We start from the raw sequence: 15,792 nt of genomic DNA on the forward strand, positions 1-15,792 counted from the left end.
TACAGTTGGATCTCATGGAGGCATTTCCTCAACTGAAGCTCCTTTCTCTGTGATAACTCCAGCTGTGTCAAGTTGACACAAAAATAGCCAGTACACAGCCTGTCACTTGAGAGAGGACACCAGTCCTGCGGAGGTTCAGACCAGTGTCTGAGGCTTACTTGTCCCACCTCTCCCCACCCCCTCCTCTGACCTTCTGTGCTTTTCTTTCTTTTTGTTTATAGTTCAGGATCCTATGGTCTCGCCACTGCTGGCACAAGATCCCTTCAATTTTGGGGTGGCGGTACTGGGAAGTGCTTGGACCATGGAGCTATATCCCCACCTCTTCTTAAAAACATTTGAGCTACAGTCTCACTAAGTTGCTCAGGTTGGCCTTGAACTCACTTCACAGCCCAGATAGTCTTGATCTTCCTGCCCCTGTCTGCTGAATAACTGGGCCAATAGACCTGCCTAGTGAAATCCTTTTGAGGGCAAGTTTGGAGTTTGTTGCTCATGGTCGATTTCCCCCATGGAGAGGTTGAACACGTTTTTGATAGAGTTAATGTACTTACCTTATTTGTCCCTATAGTAAGGCTTTTCTGTCCTGGCCACACATCCTCCTTTTCAGCCTTCCCTAGCCTCTTTACCAAGCCCTTGCTGTTGCTTTTGCAGAAGGTCATGGGCACCCCTGCTCTGGTTTTCTTTGTTGTGGGGTGCAGCTCATTCCTGCTTTCCCAGAATTCAACTGGTGTCAACAGGGTATCCCCATACATGGTATCTACACCCTTAGTATTTTCAGTCAGCTACTGCCACCTGGAGTCAAGGGACTCCAAGATCAGCTTTAGGTTGTTCCAGGTCCTTGAGCACCCATGCGGGCTATTTGCAGGGCAGACAGCGCTGAACATCGCCATCGAGCGGCGCCAGGGAGACATCACAGCAGTGCTTATAGCAGCGGGTGCTGACGTCAATGCTCACGCCAAGGGGGTCTTCTTCAACCCCAAATACCAGCATGAAGGCTTCTATTTTGGTAGGTGATGCCGCAAGAGCGGAAGATGGGGGAGAGAGGAGGAGGGGCTTTCTGTCCTGTGCTCTGCTGCGACCAGCCCTACCACACAGGGGTGCTGCAACACAGAGTCCGTGCATGTGCATTACAACTGGGTTGGTGCTAAGTCTGCGGAGGTGGAAGAGCCTGTCTTGACAGTACTACCTGGTGGCAGTAGGGCTCACACCTGCAGAGAGAATAAAGATGTGTGTGTGTGTGTGTGTGTGTGTGTGTGTGTGTGTGTGTACGTACAGCCCCATTATACAGGTGAAGAGATTGGGCTGAGAAGGAAAGTGACCTGTTCCTGAGTAGTAAGACAGAGATGGGTGACATCTGGACAGACTGGCAGAGTGAAGGGAGAGAATCCCTGACAGCTCAGAAATCCAAAAGCAGTTTTGTTGTGTGTGTTAGAAAGATGTCCTTACAGGGGGAACTTTTGTGTAAGCTTGAGGTTCCAGAACCCTCAGAACTTTGTGGTCAAACAAAAGGACATACTCTGTAATGTCCTTCCTTCAAACCTGGTTTATTTACTGTTTCATCTCTCTCTCTCTCTGCATGTACGTGTGTATGTGTTCATGTACATGTATGTGTGTATGTTTTGGTGGGAGGTTAGAATTTACACAAACGTCTTTCCCCCTCTTCTGACAATGTTTACATTGCCTTTACAAATTCTTTGGGTTAAAAAAAATATGTACTTTAGGTATAGTGAAATCCATCCATTTTAATGTATAGTTTTGTTACTTTTATGCCACCACCATCACAGTCAGGATGGGTGGTAGGAAGCCCCACTGGGCCTGACTGTCACTGCTCTGTGTCTCTCTGTCTCTCTTGTGTATGTACGGTTTATATGTGAGGTGTATGTGAATGTGAGCACAGAGGACAGAGGGGACATCTGGTGTTCCCTGTATTACTTTTCATCCTTTTCCCTTGAGTCAAAATGTGGTGGAACTAGGTGGGGTGGCCAGTAAGCCTCAGAGACTTTGTCTCTGGACCTGTGACAACCATGCCCAGCTCTCTACATGGGTGCTGGGGATTTGAACTCAGCTCCTCATGCTTGTACAGCAAGCAGTCTTACCCACTGAGCCATCTTCCCCACCTTTGGGTTTTTAGTCAGCAGGGCCAGATGAGTCTGGGCATCTTTGAGGACAGCTTCTTGCTCGGTCAGTCTTGTGTCCTCATTGCCCAGCCTAGGACCTAATTACAGCCAGTGTTGGGAAACATTTGCTGGGTGGAATAAAGAGAGGGCACAGGTGGGAGTAAAAAGAGGAAGAAGAACCCAGAGTTTTGTCTGGGTGGGTGGAAGGGTTTCTAAATCTAAATAGGGCATCAAGAGTGAGTCACCAAGAAGGTGGAATCTGAGTGAAGACTGGGAATGGTCAGTGCAGAGCAGCTGCAGGAAGCATAGCAGTGTATGCAAAGGCCCTGAGCTTAGAGAATGTCTCTTGTTGGAGTAAGGAGGCCATTGTGACAAAAGAGGTGTGAGCATGGGTGAGAGGATGAGAGGAGCTCAAAACAGAGAGGGCTTTGTGCAGGGTGCTGGAATTAGAGTTCTCATTCTGGGTAAGTGGGGGACCTAGAGGAGATGTTCTGCTCCTCCGCTGAGCAGAGCGTTGGAAAGTCAATGGGAAGCAGGGAGCACAGGTGGCTATCGTATAAACCCACTTCAGTCTTCACTGAGCAAAGGGGAGGTGGTCAGGGAGCCTCAGGGGTCAGTGCTGCTGTGATGGCCAGCATCTGGGCCTCTGGGACTGCGGCCTGGAGGATATTGCTTTTGGCCTATGAGAGGACTGAGCTCAGTCACTCCCCTCCCCCAGGCGAGACACCCCTGGCTTTGGCAGCGTGTACCAACCAGCCTGAGATTGTGCAGCTGCTGATGGAGAATGAGCAGACAAACATCGCTTCCCAGGACTCCCGGGGAAACAACATCCTGCACGCGCTGGTGACGGTGGCTGAGGACTTCAAGACCCAGAATGACTTTGTTAAGCGCATGTATGACATGATCCTGCTGAGGAGTGGCAACTGGGAGCTGGAGACCATGCGCAACAACGATGGGCTCACGCCACTGCAGCTGGCTGCCAAGATGGGCAAGGCTGAGGTGGGGCCCTGCAGCAGGTGTGGGGACTGGGGAAGCATGGTGCACGTCTGAGGAGATCACGGGGTGTGTGTGTGTGTGTGTGTGTGTGTGTGTGTGGAGGCTCCAGCCTCAACTCTGGGAAGGCTGCAGCTTAGGTCTGGAAGTGCAGTGGTGGCTCAGTGAAATCCAGCACATGGGCCACCCCAAGACATCAATCCTGCACCCCTGAGTTCATGTTCTCTTCCTGAGACTTCCTAGGTGGGGCCAGACTGGGAAATCCCTGAGGCCAAGGTGATGCAATATCTCAGGTGCTTTGTGGTTGAGCATTCCTGAGTGGTGACTCTCAACCACAGGATGTGTGTCTGTCCTTCAGGCTTGCTTCTTCTTTTGGTGGTGGTGGTGGGGGGGGGCAGTGGTTCCAGAATGGCTGCTCTGGGTCCACAGCCAATGGGCTTCTTCTCCCTGGCAAATAGGAGGATCTTAGTCTGTTGGTCAGGCTTCTTCTCCAGCACAGTGTGGCTATATGGGCCCCTTTGCCTGTGTGATGTGGTCAAAGAACTCCAGGCTGATCTGAGCACCTTGGGAAGACCTAGGCTGGGACAGGCTGATGTGTTTCTCTGTGGCTGGAGCTGTGGTCTGGCTGATATCAGATTTCTTATCAGGAAATGGATCTTGGGAGGGGAGTGTGGCTTCTGGGAGACTGTGGAAGGACACTGGATAGTTGGCATCTATTGAGCAATTCCAGCTGTGTATCCTTGTACCTCTCCTAGTCAGCTGCCCTGAGGTCAGGCCAGGCCTGGAGCCCACAAGGGACCTTTTTATTCCCTTGTAGAGGGTGGGGGTGGGGAGGGATGAAGAACAGCTTTAACAAAGGGAGAATTGTGTGTCTGACCCCCCTCTCCTGCCACCCAGGGTCATAGCTTGTAGGAGTTCTGAGGAGAGTCAGAGGGTATTTGTGGGTCTAGTTTCTTCCATGAGTCTTTTCCTGCATGCCACTCTCTCATTTGTGCTCCTTGCCATCCCAGCCCAGGCAAGATTCACTTTACAGGAGGCATGGCCCTGGGACCCCTTATGCCTTAGGGAAAAGTAATCTTGTCAAGGTTTCTCTAAGGAAGGTACCCACCCAGGGAGGTTCCCGAGTCCTCTCCTTTATTCAGTGTCTTGTAGAAAATTTTCCTGGATGTCACCCAAGGTAGCTGCCATGCTGGGAGTAGAGAACTCAGCCATGCCCAAGTGACAGGTCTGCCCTTGGGGCTCTTACTCACTGGGATGCAGGAGCTGTCTGCCTGGGCTGTGGTGGGAGATACAGTGGGGTTGTGTGAGAGTCACACACTGATGCTGTCCTCCCAACAGATCTCTCCTGTTGGGTTTTGGGTTCATGCTCCTGGATGCTGTACTCCAAGCCTCGGGTGATTGATGAGTTAGCTTTCAGGAAGTGGAAAGATGGAGGGCAGTGGCTCTCCTGTACAGGGGACTCTTACAGAGAGCTTCATGAAACACTTCCCACGCTTCTTCCGGCATCTGGAGATTTAGTAGTTGGTTGTTTATGTTTTGAAATCCCCCAGGGACCCTAACATACAGCAGAGTTTGAGGTCCACTGACTTACAAGAGTGGGCTTCATGGTCCTCTTTGCAAAGGCTGGTACCTGATGTCACAGCTTGTTCAGCCAGAGTGACCAGCCTGGCTGTAAAGTCTAGACTGAGGGTGGAATGGAGGAGCGGAGAAACAGAGAGCTTCAAGTCCAAGCCTCATGACAATCACTTTTAAAAATGGTCAATTCTTGGATCCATTACTGAACTGGATCTCAGCTGGTTTTGGGGCCCACTAGCTGATGGTTTGGCTCTCTGCAGCATGCTAAAGGGCTCTCATATCTGTGAGAAGGCAAGAACTGTGAACTTCACCCCCATTTTTACAGATATAGCTGGAACCCAGGGTCACGGCTGCAGGCAGAGGTGGCACTCATAACCCTTTGGGGTGGGAACATATTCTAGGTTGACCTGCCTCTGGTGGGTCCAGGCCTGTTGTCTCCAAGCCCGGTTACCTCTCTTCTTGTTCCCAGATCCTGAAGTACATCCTCAGCCGCGAGATCAAGGAGAAGCCTCTCCGGAGCCTGTCCAGGAAGTTCACAGACTGGGCGTATGGGCCTGTGTCATCCTCACTCTATGACCTCACTAATGTAGACACCACGACGGATAACTCTGTGCTGGAAATCATCGTCTACAACACCAACATTGATGTGGGTCTCCCAGGCAGGCTGGCAGGAACTGAGTGAGGGCTAGACCTCAGGCCAGAGCTTGAGGACCGTGGAAACAGCCGTGCTAGTCCCCTAAGTCCCGTATTGGTGATTTGTCTTAGTGATGGTGTCTGGCATAGAGGGCAGGGTCCAGATACAGGCTAGCTCTTTTGTTTCTGGCTAACAGTGAATGATAGAGCTAAGGGTAAGGGGCTGTCTTCAGAATCCCAAGGAATTTGGAGGCATTGAAGAGGTGTGTGGTATTGATCTTGCACACCCTAACTCATCATGGCCTGCCTTAGAGTCCTTTGTTCTTCTAAACTTGAGTACACCTGAGGTCAGACAGTGCTCACTCTCTTGAGCAATCAGGACCATTCCAGGAGGAGGTGGAAGAGGGGAAAGCCAATGAAGCCGAAGGTGAAGACCGAGGATCAGTTCAGACAGTTTTCAGCTCTTTCGGGGAGTGAGGCAGTGAGTGGGCCAGGTCTCCATCCTACTCCCCAGAGGCTCCCTGGACCCTCACAGTAAACTGTTTAGCGGGGTGGGTAAAGGTTGTGATAAAGAGGAGAGCCAAGAAAGGCTCAGGAGATGTCCTAAAGTTGCAGGGATACTGGAACCCCTTTCTAGTCCTAGTCCCAATTCCTTGCTATGCATCAGTACTCTTTCTGCTGGGTAAACCCCAGGCCCCTGTTTCTTTGACTGCCCCAAAAAGGAGACCTGGGAGCTGGGAGTTACCCTTCCAGCATTTCCATCAAACCAGTCCATTGCTCCTGATAACTGGAGCCTTCTGCCCCCGGCCCCACTGCCTCTGGGTTCCTGATGGGCCTTTTGAAAATGGTCCTTCTCAGACTGAAGGAGCTGAGGGGGTTTGCAGCCCCATGGAGGGAGCAACAGTGTCAACAGGCCAGACCCCCTGGAGCTCCCAGGGACTGGACCACCAACCAAAGAATACACATGGAGTGACCCATGGTGCTGGCTACATATGTGGCAGAGGATGGCCTTGTTGGACATCAGTGGGAGGAGAGGCACTTGGACCTGAGGGTGTTCAATGCCCCAGTGTAGGGGAATGCCAGAGTGGGAAGACAGGAGTAGGTGGGTAGGGAAGCAACCTTACAGAGGCAGGGGGATGGAGGTTTGGGGATGGGGGATGGGGTAGGGAGTTTCAGAAGAGGAGACCTGGAAAGGGAAAAACATTTGAAATGTAAATAAAAAAGTATCCAATCAAAACAAAATAACAATGAAAAGAGTCTACAGCTTTGAAAAAAAAAAAAAGGTCCTTCCCTGCCTGCCTAATCCCATGGGGTGCTCCTCTCTCCCTAGAACCGACATGAGATGCTGACCCTGGAGCCTCTGCATACGCTGCTGCACACGAAATGGAAGAAATTTGCCAAGTACATGTTCTTCTTGTCCTTCTGCTTCTATTTCTTCTACAACATCACCCTGACTCTTGTCTCTTACTACCGTCCTCGGGAAGATGAGGTATGGGGGTCCCGGGGATGGGGTGGTGAGGGGAAGGCCTGAGGTGAAAGATCTTGGAACTGCCCCATGTAGAGAAGGGGAAACTGAGGCCCAGATATAAAGGATTTTCATCCAATTATTATCCAAAGTTCCTGGCGAATAGAATGGTTAGCCAAACTGTAGGTACACAGATGAGCAGGTTTTATTAGGAGAGAGTTGGGGATTAAGGAACCCCAGACCCTTCCCAGGCTTTCTACATGGGCCTAGACTACACTGTTGTGAGGCCTACAGAAAGTGGGTGGAGGAGAGGTTACTTAGCTAAGCTTCCCTACTTCTTTGGGCCTCAGTTTCCTACCTGTTAGTGGGGGTGCAGAGTCTAGGCTTCACTGAACTGTGAGGAGGCCCCTTTGAGTGTCTGGTAGTGGATGTGGTTGAAAAGGACCATGAAGTTAGGCTGTGGGGTTGTTAGCACATAGTGCATTGTCCTTACTGTAAAGTTCTGGGTTCCCACTGAGGGTGGGGTAGGCTGGGCTAGAAGATGAGGTTCCACAGTGGCCCCTGGTCCATCTTGAGGGTCCAGCATGCATATACAGCTTGGGTCCTCCAGCACCGGTGCTCCCTCCCCTCTCTACTCCTCACCCTCATCCCTTCTTCCCTTCCTTCCCAGGATCTCCCACACCCCTTGGCCCTGACACACAAAATGAGTTGGCTTCAGCTCCTAGGGAGGATGTTTGTCCTCATCTGGGCCATGTGCATCTCTGTGAAAGAAGTGAGTACGTCTCTGTGTCCTTCTAGAAAACCCCTTGAAGCCAGCAGGGTGGGAGCACTCCTGCCTGCAGAGCCTCTACTGTAGGGGCTTCAGGAAAATGTTTTCTTTTTAGGCCTTAGGTTCCTAAGTTACTGTACAGAGAACAATGAGTAAGTCAGGCCTGTTGTATCTGCTCCACCCCCTCCTCCACTCATCTGTCAAGTTGTCCACCATGTATCTATCCTTCATGCCACTCTGGGCCTACCATTCTTCCTTCCCCATTCTACCATCTTGTCACCTGCCTCTTACCATCTACCCAATCACTCATTCATCCATTCTAAACCCTACATAACCTAGGCACCATACTTCTGTTTTTTATTCAGCCTTTTCCCCATCCATCTATCCATTCACCCTTTCACCCATTCATGTATCTACCCACTTAACCCATTTAACCACCCAGTGAATCAGCCTGTAGATTTTGAGCCTTCTGTATACAAAAGGTGTGTGTGTGTGACAGGGATGGAGGGGGGAGTTCTTCAGATCAGTTTGATAAGGGAGCTAACAGTCACAAACATCTAGACTGTAAGGTGGATTAGAATGGTGTTTAGAAGAAGGTAGACGACTTATCTGGGCGTGGGAGGAGGGGCAGAAGCCTCATCAGTAGGGAGGCCATGATAAGCAGCAGACACAAAAGCTCAGAGGCTGGAAAATTAGGCCATGGTTCATGGGCAGCTACAGTGACTGTGGCTTTGCAGTTTCTGGGCTGAGGATGGGAGTGAGAAGCCTGTGGGAGCTCTACCCTCACTGAGGCGGCAGTGATGCCCTCTGGGCACAGGTCAGCTTCCACGCCCCACCCTTGGACTCTGAGCTGTCACACACAGCCCTGCCTGAATGAATCCCCACTGAAGCAGTACTTCCCAGACCCCTGGGTGGAAGGCAGAAAGAGGGTCTAGCTTCTCTTTTCCGTTGATCCCAGGGCATCGCCATTTTCCTGCTGAGACCCTCCGATCTTCAGTCCATCCTGTCAGACGCCTGGTTTCACTTTGTCTTGTAAGTAGGCCTGTCCCTTTGGTCATAGTTGACAGAGAAGGCTGAAGGTTCTATGGAGTAGCACCCAACCGTGCCATCATGTCAGAGCATCCTGCTATCACTATGGTCCAGAGGTCCCCTCTGTCTCCTCTACCTAGAAGTGCATTTGAATGCCTGTAAAGGGGATCCGAAACACTTAGGACAGAGGCTGTCCTGATGGCAGGGGAAGGCTGACTCCATCTCTCAGAGCCCCAAATGGCAGGCACCCCAGAGAAGCAGAGGCTTGGCCATCTTGTTGGTGTTTGTAGACAGCAGTGTCTCAGGGAAGACCCTTCTAGCACCCGTGACACCCCAGGGTTGTCATCTGAGACCTCAGTTGGTCAGGACTAGAAGACACCTGAGAAATCAGTCTCATCTATAGAGAGTCACACACCATGATGAGTGCTCAGTGATATCAGAGCCCCAGCTGCTGCTGTGCTGGTGGCCTTGTTTCCTAGTGAGAAAGCCTAGCTTAGCAGCCTCTCTGCATGAAGTCATGTGCAGCTGACACCAACAGCTCCTGGGAACCCTGGCTTAATGGGCAGAGGCAGACTCAGTTGACTCTGTGGTAACGTCGGAGGCCATGACTAAGGATGAAGAATGAGGGTTTTGCAATGGTGGCATACCATTAATAGTCTTTTTTTGAATATATAGGAGGCTGCTCTCTCTCTCTCTCTCTCTCTCTCTCTCTCTCTCTCTCTCTCTCTCTCATATACCTGCACATGTATAGGAGTGCATGTATTATGAATGTAGGCCTGAGTTTGAAGTTGAGCATCTTCTTCAATCTTCTTCAATCATTTCCCACCTCATTTTTTGTAACCCTTTACTTTTAAAGACACGGTCTTTCACTGAATCTGGAGTTCCCTGATTGGCTACATTGGCGAGTCAATAAGCCAACAAACCTCAGGGACCCTCCCACTCCTGTCTCCTCATGGCTGGGATGGTGGGCATTCACTGCCACACCTCATTTTTTTATGTGGGTGCTAGGGATTTGAACTCGGGTCCTCATACTTGTGTAGGAAGCATTATGGCAGCTGGGCCATCTCCAGCTCCCACCTAGGAGTTTTATAAAGTGTGTACCTGCTCTCAAGTGGTGTGAACTGAGTTCTTCAGCTCCCAGGGACAGGTAAGCAGGTGGACAGGCCAGATGGACTCTGCCCCAGGATGCAGGCCACATGTGTGCCTGTCATTGTTGAGAAAGGGTGCTAGTTCCCGAGGAGATATGTTCACACAGCTCTGCTCTTAGGGTGATGTCTGCTCTTGTGCTTCCACTTTGTTAGGGTAGAGGAAGGTAGAGTAGTCCTTTCCCACCTGAGTCCCCAGTTGGCTCCCCATCAGGCCTCTGTTCTTCACCGGAGGGAAAGAGCAAGTTTCACTGTCTGACATTAGAAACACAAGAGTATTTTTGACTAGAAGTCTGCAAAACTGGAAGTGTGAGCCCTGTTTAGGAGGATGCTTTCATCATGCATGTTTGTTACATGCTATTATTTATTATTTGGAAAAAATTTTATACATGTGTATAGAACATTTTTATCAAACCCAACTTTTACTCTCACCCTTCTAACACTTTGCAAACTCCTCTACTGCTTCTTCCCATTTTTGTGTACTAGATTTATTTATTTTTTTGGAGACAGGCTCTCACTATGTAGCTGGCTCAGAGCTCGCTATGTAGACAATCCGCCAGGGGCTACATCGCCAAAGAAAACACTTTCCTTTCCCCAGGAGCCATCAGTTGCCAATAGCTCCCCAGCTGTGGGTGGGGCTTCGTGGGCCCCTCTCCTACTCCCTAGAATTTTGATCGTTTGCAGGACCTATATAGGACAGCCTTGCCACACTCAGAAAACACTGCTCTACAGCGGGCCTCCCCAGCCTCTGGATCTTGCAATTGTCCTGTCATTTCTTCCACAATGACATGCCACACAAAAACTACCATCTTTAAAATAATTTTAAAGGTGTATGTGTGTGTGTGTGTATGTGTATGCATGTGCGTGCATGTGCACATGTGTGCGTGTGTAGAGGGGTGGGAGACACATGTCATAGCGTGTATATGAAAGTCAGAGGACACCATGTAAGAGCTGGTTCTCCTTTTCTACTGTGTGAATTTCAGGAACCAAACTTGGGCTGCCAGCTTGGCAGGAAACACCTTTACCACTTGAGTCATCTCAGTGCCCCTGAAACCACCATCTTAACCACTTTCAAGCATAGCTCAAAGCTGTGCACCACACAGCTGTGCACCCAGCCTCCAGGGTACTTTTCTTCTTGTAAAACTGAATCCCTTTACTGAGTAAATCATAACCCCCAACTGCCTTCTCCTCTGGTAACCTCCTTTCCATTTTTTGTTCTTCGAGTTTGACCACTCTGGGTACTTTTTATAAGCAGAAGGTTGTTAACTGTCATTTGATTAGTATATATCCCCCACCCCCCCCTTTTTTTTTTGGTTTTTTGAGACAGGGTTTCTCTGTGTAGCCCTGGCTGTCCTGGAACTCACTTTGTAGACCAGGCTGGCCTCAAACTCAGAAATCTGCCTGCCTCTGCCTCCCAAGTGCTGGGATTAAAGGCGTGCACCACCACTGCTCAGCTCTATATCACACCTTAAAATGGTAAGACAGTAGACTTTGGGAGACTTTAAAATTACAATTAGTTTTTGAGTATGAATGTTGGAAACTTTTGTAATTTTTTGAAAACATGCTTTTTACTAAATCACTGATCTACCCTAGTGTTTCCCACATCTGTGTGGGAACTGTAACCATATAGGTGATTTCCAAGCCATCTGGCCTTATGGGCTATATGGCAGAGTCTGGTGGCAGCCCACACTGGCTCTGCCTTGCATCTAGTGATGTAGTCCACACCCAGCTGAATAATGCCAGGAAGCCTTGCATATCTTGTCAGCATCAGCTACCATGGTGACCTTTTCGGGGGATAAGGTTTGGGGGTTGAATGTTTCTGCTGCTGCTAAGTAAGGTCCTTGTCTCCTGTGTCTCCTGAACAGTTTTGTCCAAGCTGTACTTGTTATACTGTCTGTATTCTTGTACTTGTTTGCCTACAAAGAATACCTCGCCTGCCTCGTGCTGGCCATGGCCCTGGGCTGGGCGAACATGCTCTACTACACAAGAGGCTTCCAGTCTATGGGCATGTACAGCGTCATGATCCAGAAGGTATGCCGGGAACTGTGCAGGCAGAGCACCCTTTGAGGGTGGGCTGTCCACTCTTCGGATGTGGAAACTAAGATCTGGAGCAGTAATCAGTAGCCCAGCACTCTCCAAAATGCCACAGTCATCATTTGATTTTGGTCAGACTTTAAAACAACTGGGCTGGTTGGGCATTGGTAAGAGACACACTTTGTGAGGGAAATATTCTGACCCTTGAGCAGTGGTGTTCTGGAGGATATCTAACAACTGCTCTTTGGATGTGTGTGTCCATGCCTGTACATATAACAGGCAAGTGTATATACACATTGCATGCATACATACATGCATGCATACATACATACATACATACATACATGCATACATACATACATACATACATACGTACATACATACATACATACATTTGTCATACATTTTTACACTACGAAGGATGAGATGAGTGGTACTTTGTTGCTTTCTGAAATGGGGTTGTATCTGCCACCAGCCTGTGGGTGCAGTTGACCAATGAGAGCTGCTCCTTTCTGGCTGGTTGACGGTTTACTTTGTAAGCAGCAACGTGAGATAGTCTGGGTGTTGTCAGTTAAGCTGAGAGCAACTGCTTTACTAAACTGGGTAACTGGTATCAAGCACAGGAGGATCATTAACATACCTGTGCTATTCACGAAAGAGCCTATACCTTAAAAATACAATATTTTAATTAAATTTTTGAAAATTTCACACATGCATACCAAGTATTTTGATCATATTTACCTGGCTTCTTAGCCTATCTTCTCCTGGATCCACTCCTTCCTCACCCAACCCTGTTAACATCATGTTCTCCTTTCTTAAACATACACACACACACACACACACACACACACACACACACGTATATAATATGTATATATAAAACCATACACACATGTGCGTGCTTAATGATTCCAATTTGTGTTGTTCATGTGTGTGGTGTCATCCACTGTAATGTGGTCAACTTACCAAGGTCCAACTCTTAAAGAAAAACTTTAAGAGGGGGCTTCCTCCCCGAGAAGCCATCAATTATCATGGTTGGCTTGATCCCATGCAGGCCTTCTACAGGCAACAGTTGCAGTTCTTTGGTACAGTGGCCTGGCATGTCTAGAAGATGATGTTTTCATCTAATCTTCCCCGACCTTTGGTTCTTACAATCTTTTTGCCCTTAATCCCACAGTGGTCACTGAGTCTTGTGAGGGAAGGGATATAATGTAGTCCTCCCTTCCATTTATGGCCGAACCTCCACAGATACTTTTTCTCTGCACTCTGACCAGTTGTGAGTTTCAGACAGTCCACGTTTTAAAGTTTAATCTGTCTTAACATTTTCTGGGTCACTGTCTTGAATCTAGATGTAGACATCAATAAAACAAGGAGCATTTTGTTGGTAGGATTTACATGTTCGTAGCATTGCTGGTTTTCATGGCATAAACGTTCCTGGATTTGCAGCTGCTGACATTATGCCACTTAACACATCTGGGAAGAGATGTGCAGTTGCACTTTATTGTATAGTCCTTCCAGTATCTGGTTATAATAGATATAGCCAGATAACACTCAATGTTGAATATTTATTATCTTAAAAATGTAGCTTAATTACAAATGGATGTGACTAAAATTTTCATCTTGAGACAGTTTCTTAAAATCGAGCCCAGGCTGGTTTAGCAGCTCATGCTCCTCATGCCTTAGCCTTCTTGGGCTATAAGCCTGTTCCATTATGCTTGACTTAATGATTGGATATTTTTGTGATAAAATTATTTAAAAAAATTTTTATTGAACTACAATTGAAAATCTGTATACATCTAAAATGTAGGACTGGGTATAGCTATATACTGTGAATTGATCACCAACTTCAATGTAGCTAATACAGTTACCATGTGTGTTAGAAAATTGTAGACCCATGCTTTGGGGACACTTTAACTGCACAATCTGATATTTTTTATGAGAGCCCCAGAACCTATTTATCTTATAACTGAATGTTTGATTTAGTTTTTCATAGTGGATATGGTCACGACATTCATGCAAATTCAACTGTCAGTTCTGAGAAGTTGGTATGTGCTGGCTCTGCCCAGATGTGAGACTCCATAGAGAAAGGCACAGGGTGAATCAGAGACTGTGTGCTGGGAGGTGAGGTGGAAGGAAGAGAGGTCTTGGGGACAAAGCAGGAAAGATGGCTTCCTTGTAGAGTCAGGGCCCTCAGAGGAGCCTGGGACCATTAGAAGGGATGAAGAGGGGAGAGAGAATGGCAGGAAGCAGAGAGACGGGTGCACAGCAACCATGTGCGCACACCTCACACTTGAATCATGTCCATTTCTTTACAGGTCATTTTGCATGATGTCCTCAAGTTCTTGTTTGTTTACATCCTGTTCTTACTTGGATTTGGAGTAGGTAATTGCTTCACAACTAACAGTAATTCCCATGCTTGTTAAGGACCTTATTTGGATATCAGAATGACAAAGCACACAGTGGCTTCATCAGGGCAACACAGTACCTGCAACATTAGTGTCTGCAAAGAACCTTTTACCTTTTCTCAGCAACTTGACCAAGCTAGAGTCATCAGCTATGATCTCATGGATTATAGACCCATGGCTGTCACTCTCATCCATTCAACCCGTGGTTTCCCCAGACTTTCATATCCATCACAATCTCTGATAGCTATGCTCAGTAGATGTTCTTACCCCTCTTGTGGATGGCAAATGAGAGCTCAGAGACACTTGATGGGTAGTCTTCAAAAACTAGGAGCAATCTAGTGCACTGAGGTGTATTTCTCTGGCCCTTCACATCTTGTGACTCTTGACAGTTTGCTTCAGGTATCTCTGTGGGAACTTATTGTTTACTAGGGACCAAATATGTGGAGGCCCTTTTTAAATCCAGAGGGAATGACATAACCCAATTTTATTTCTAACCACTGTATAGGGAGATGGCATGTTTAGCATGCTTTTCTCCAGGGCAATTTTGTGGAGCCCCTCCCCCCCCTACTTTTTCAGTGACTGTTGACACAGTTGCTCTCATCTGTCTGATGCCTTTTCAGGGACAAACCTTGCTTATTCATTTGACTCTCTACCTGTGGACTTATTTCTCCATGCATTCACTCACACATGAGCCTGCCCACTCACTCACCCAGCAAAGAAACATCGCTGAGGTGTGTTGGATAGAAGAGAAAAACAAGCCCAGATCTTGTTCATAGGGAACTCAAGGGATGCAGGATCTTAGAGTGCTGGGGGAGACCACTCAGGCTACAGGCAGTCAGAACCTCAGTCTACAGGGAGCCAGGGTCACACACAGGTTAAGTGGCAACCTCAGAAGGCTGTGGATGAGTGAAGGCTAAGCAGATAGAGGAGGGGAGAAGAGGCTAGTGTCAGTGGGCAGGAAGGGCTTTCTGCAGGCCAGGCAGAAAAATCAGCCTCATGAGGCTTCTGGGGAACCTGACACTGGAGAGGAAGAAGAGCAGAGATGGGAACTGAGAGGCCGGAGGAAGGGATGGAGGGAGGTAGCAGTGTGTACACATGCAAACACGAGAGTTCTCTGAGTGGCCAGACAGCATTGCCTGAGAGCACCCATTGTCCCCACAGCGCTGGCCTCACTGATTGAGAAGTGCTCCAAGGACAAAAAGGACTGCAGTTCCTATGGCAGCTTCAGCGATGCGGTGCTGGAGCTCTTCAAGCTCACCATAGGCCTGGGTGACCTGAACATCCAGCAGAACTCCACCTACCCCATCCTCTTTCTCTTCCTCCTCATCACCTATGTCATCCTCACCTTCGTCCTCCTCCTCAACATGCTCATTGCCCTGATGGGGGAGACGGTGGAGAACGTCTCCAAAGAAAGTGAGCGGATCTGGCGCTTGCAGGTGAGCTGGGCAGAGGCCTTGCTAGGGACTTTGTTCAGCATGTCATCGTGAGGTTTTGCACAGCACCAGTGGGGCTCCAGTGCATCCTGAGAATCTGCTTAAGCCTTAATGTAGGTTCTTTGAGAACAGGGTCGAGAAGAGCAACACAGAGGGGAGACGCAGGCTTCTGGGGATGCTCTATTCATTGTCACCCG

At 48.6% G+C, this 15,792-nt stretch overlaps 1 protein-coding gene across 2 annotated transcripts in view; it reads left to right on the plus strand.

Annotated features, from left to right (window-relative positions):
* The window catches only part of Trpv3 (transient receptor potential cation channel subfamily V member 3), a 32,373-nt gene that overhangs the window by 15,100 nt on the left and 1,481 nt on the right, over nt 1–15,792 (plus strand). For both annotated transcript variants that reach the window (XM_021177524.1, XM_021177525.1), the window contains exons 7-15: nt 863–1,003; nt 2,833–3,113; nt 5,152–5,328; nt 6,646–6,804; nt 7,451–7,552; nt 8,508–8,581; nt 11,589–11,754; nt 14,073–14,139; nt 15,324–15,598. In XM_021177524.1, coding sequence (XP_021033183.1) covers nt 863–1,003; nt 2,833–3,113; nt 5,152–5,328; nt 6,646–6,804; nt 7,451–7,552; nt 8,508–8,581; nt 11,589–11,754; nt 14,073–14,139; nt 15,324–15,598 — 1,442 coding nt within the window. The remainder of the gene's footprint in view (nt 1–862; nt 1,004–2,832; nt 3,114–5,151; nt 5,329–6,645; nt 6,805–7,450; nt 7,553–8,507; nt 8,582–11,588; nt 11,755–14,072; nt 14,140–15,323; nt 15,599–15,792) is intronic.

The sequence above is a fragment of the Mus caroli genome, chromosome 11 (assembly GCF_900094665.2).
Source record: "Mus caroli chromosome 11, CAROLI_EIJ_v1.1, whole genome shotgun sequence".
Lineage (NCBI taxonomy): Eukaryota > Metazoa > Chordata > Mammalia > Rodentia > Muridae > Mus > Mus caroli.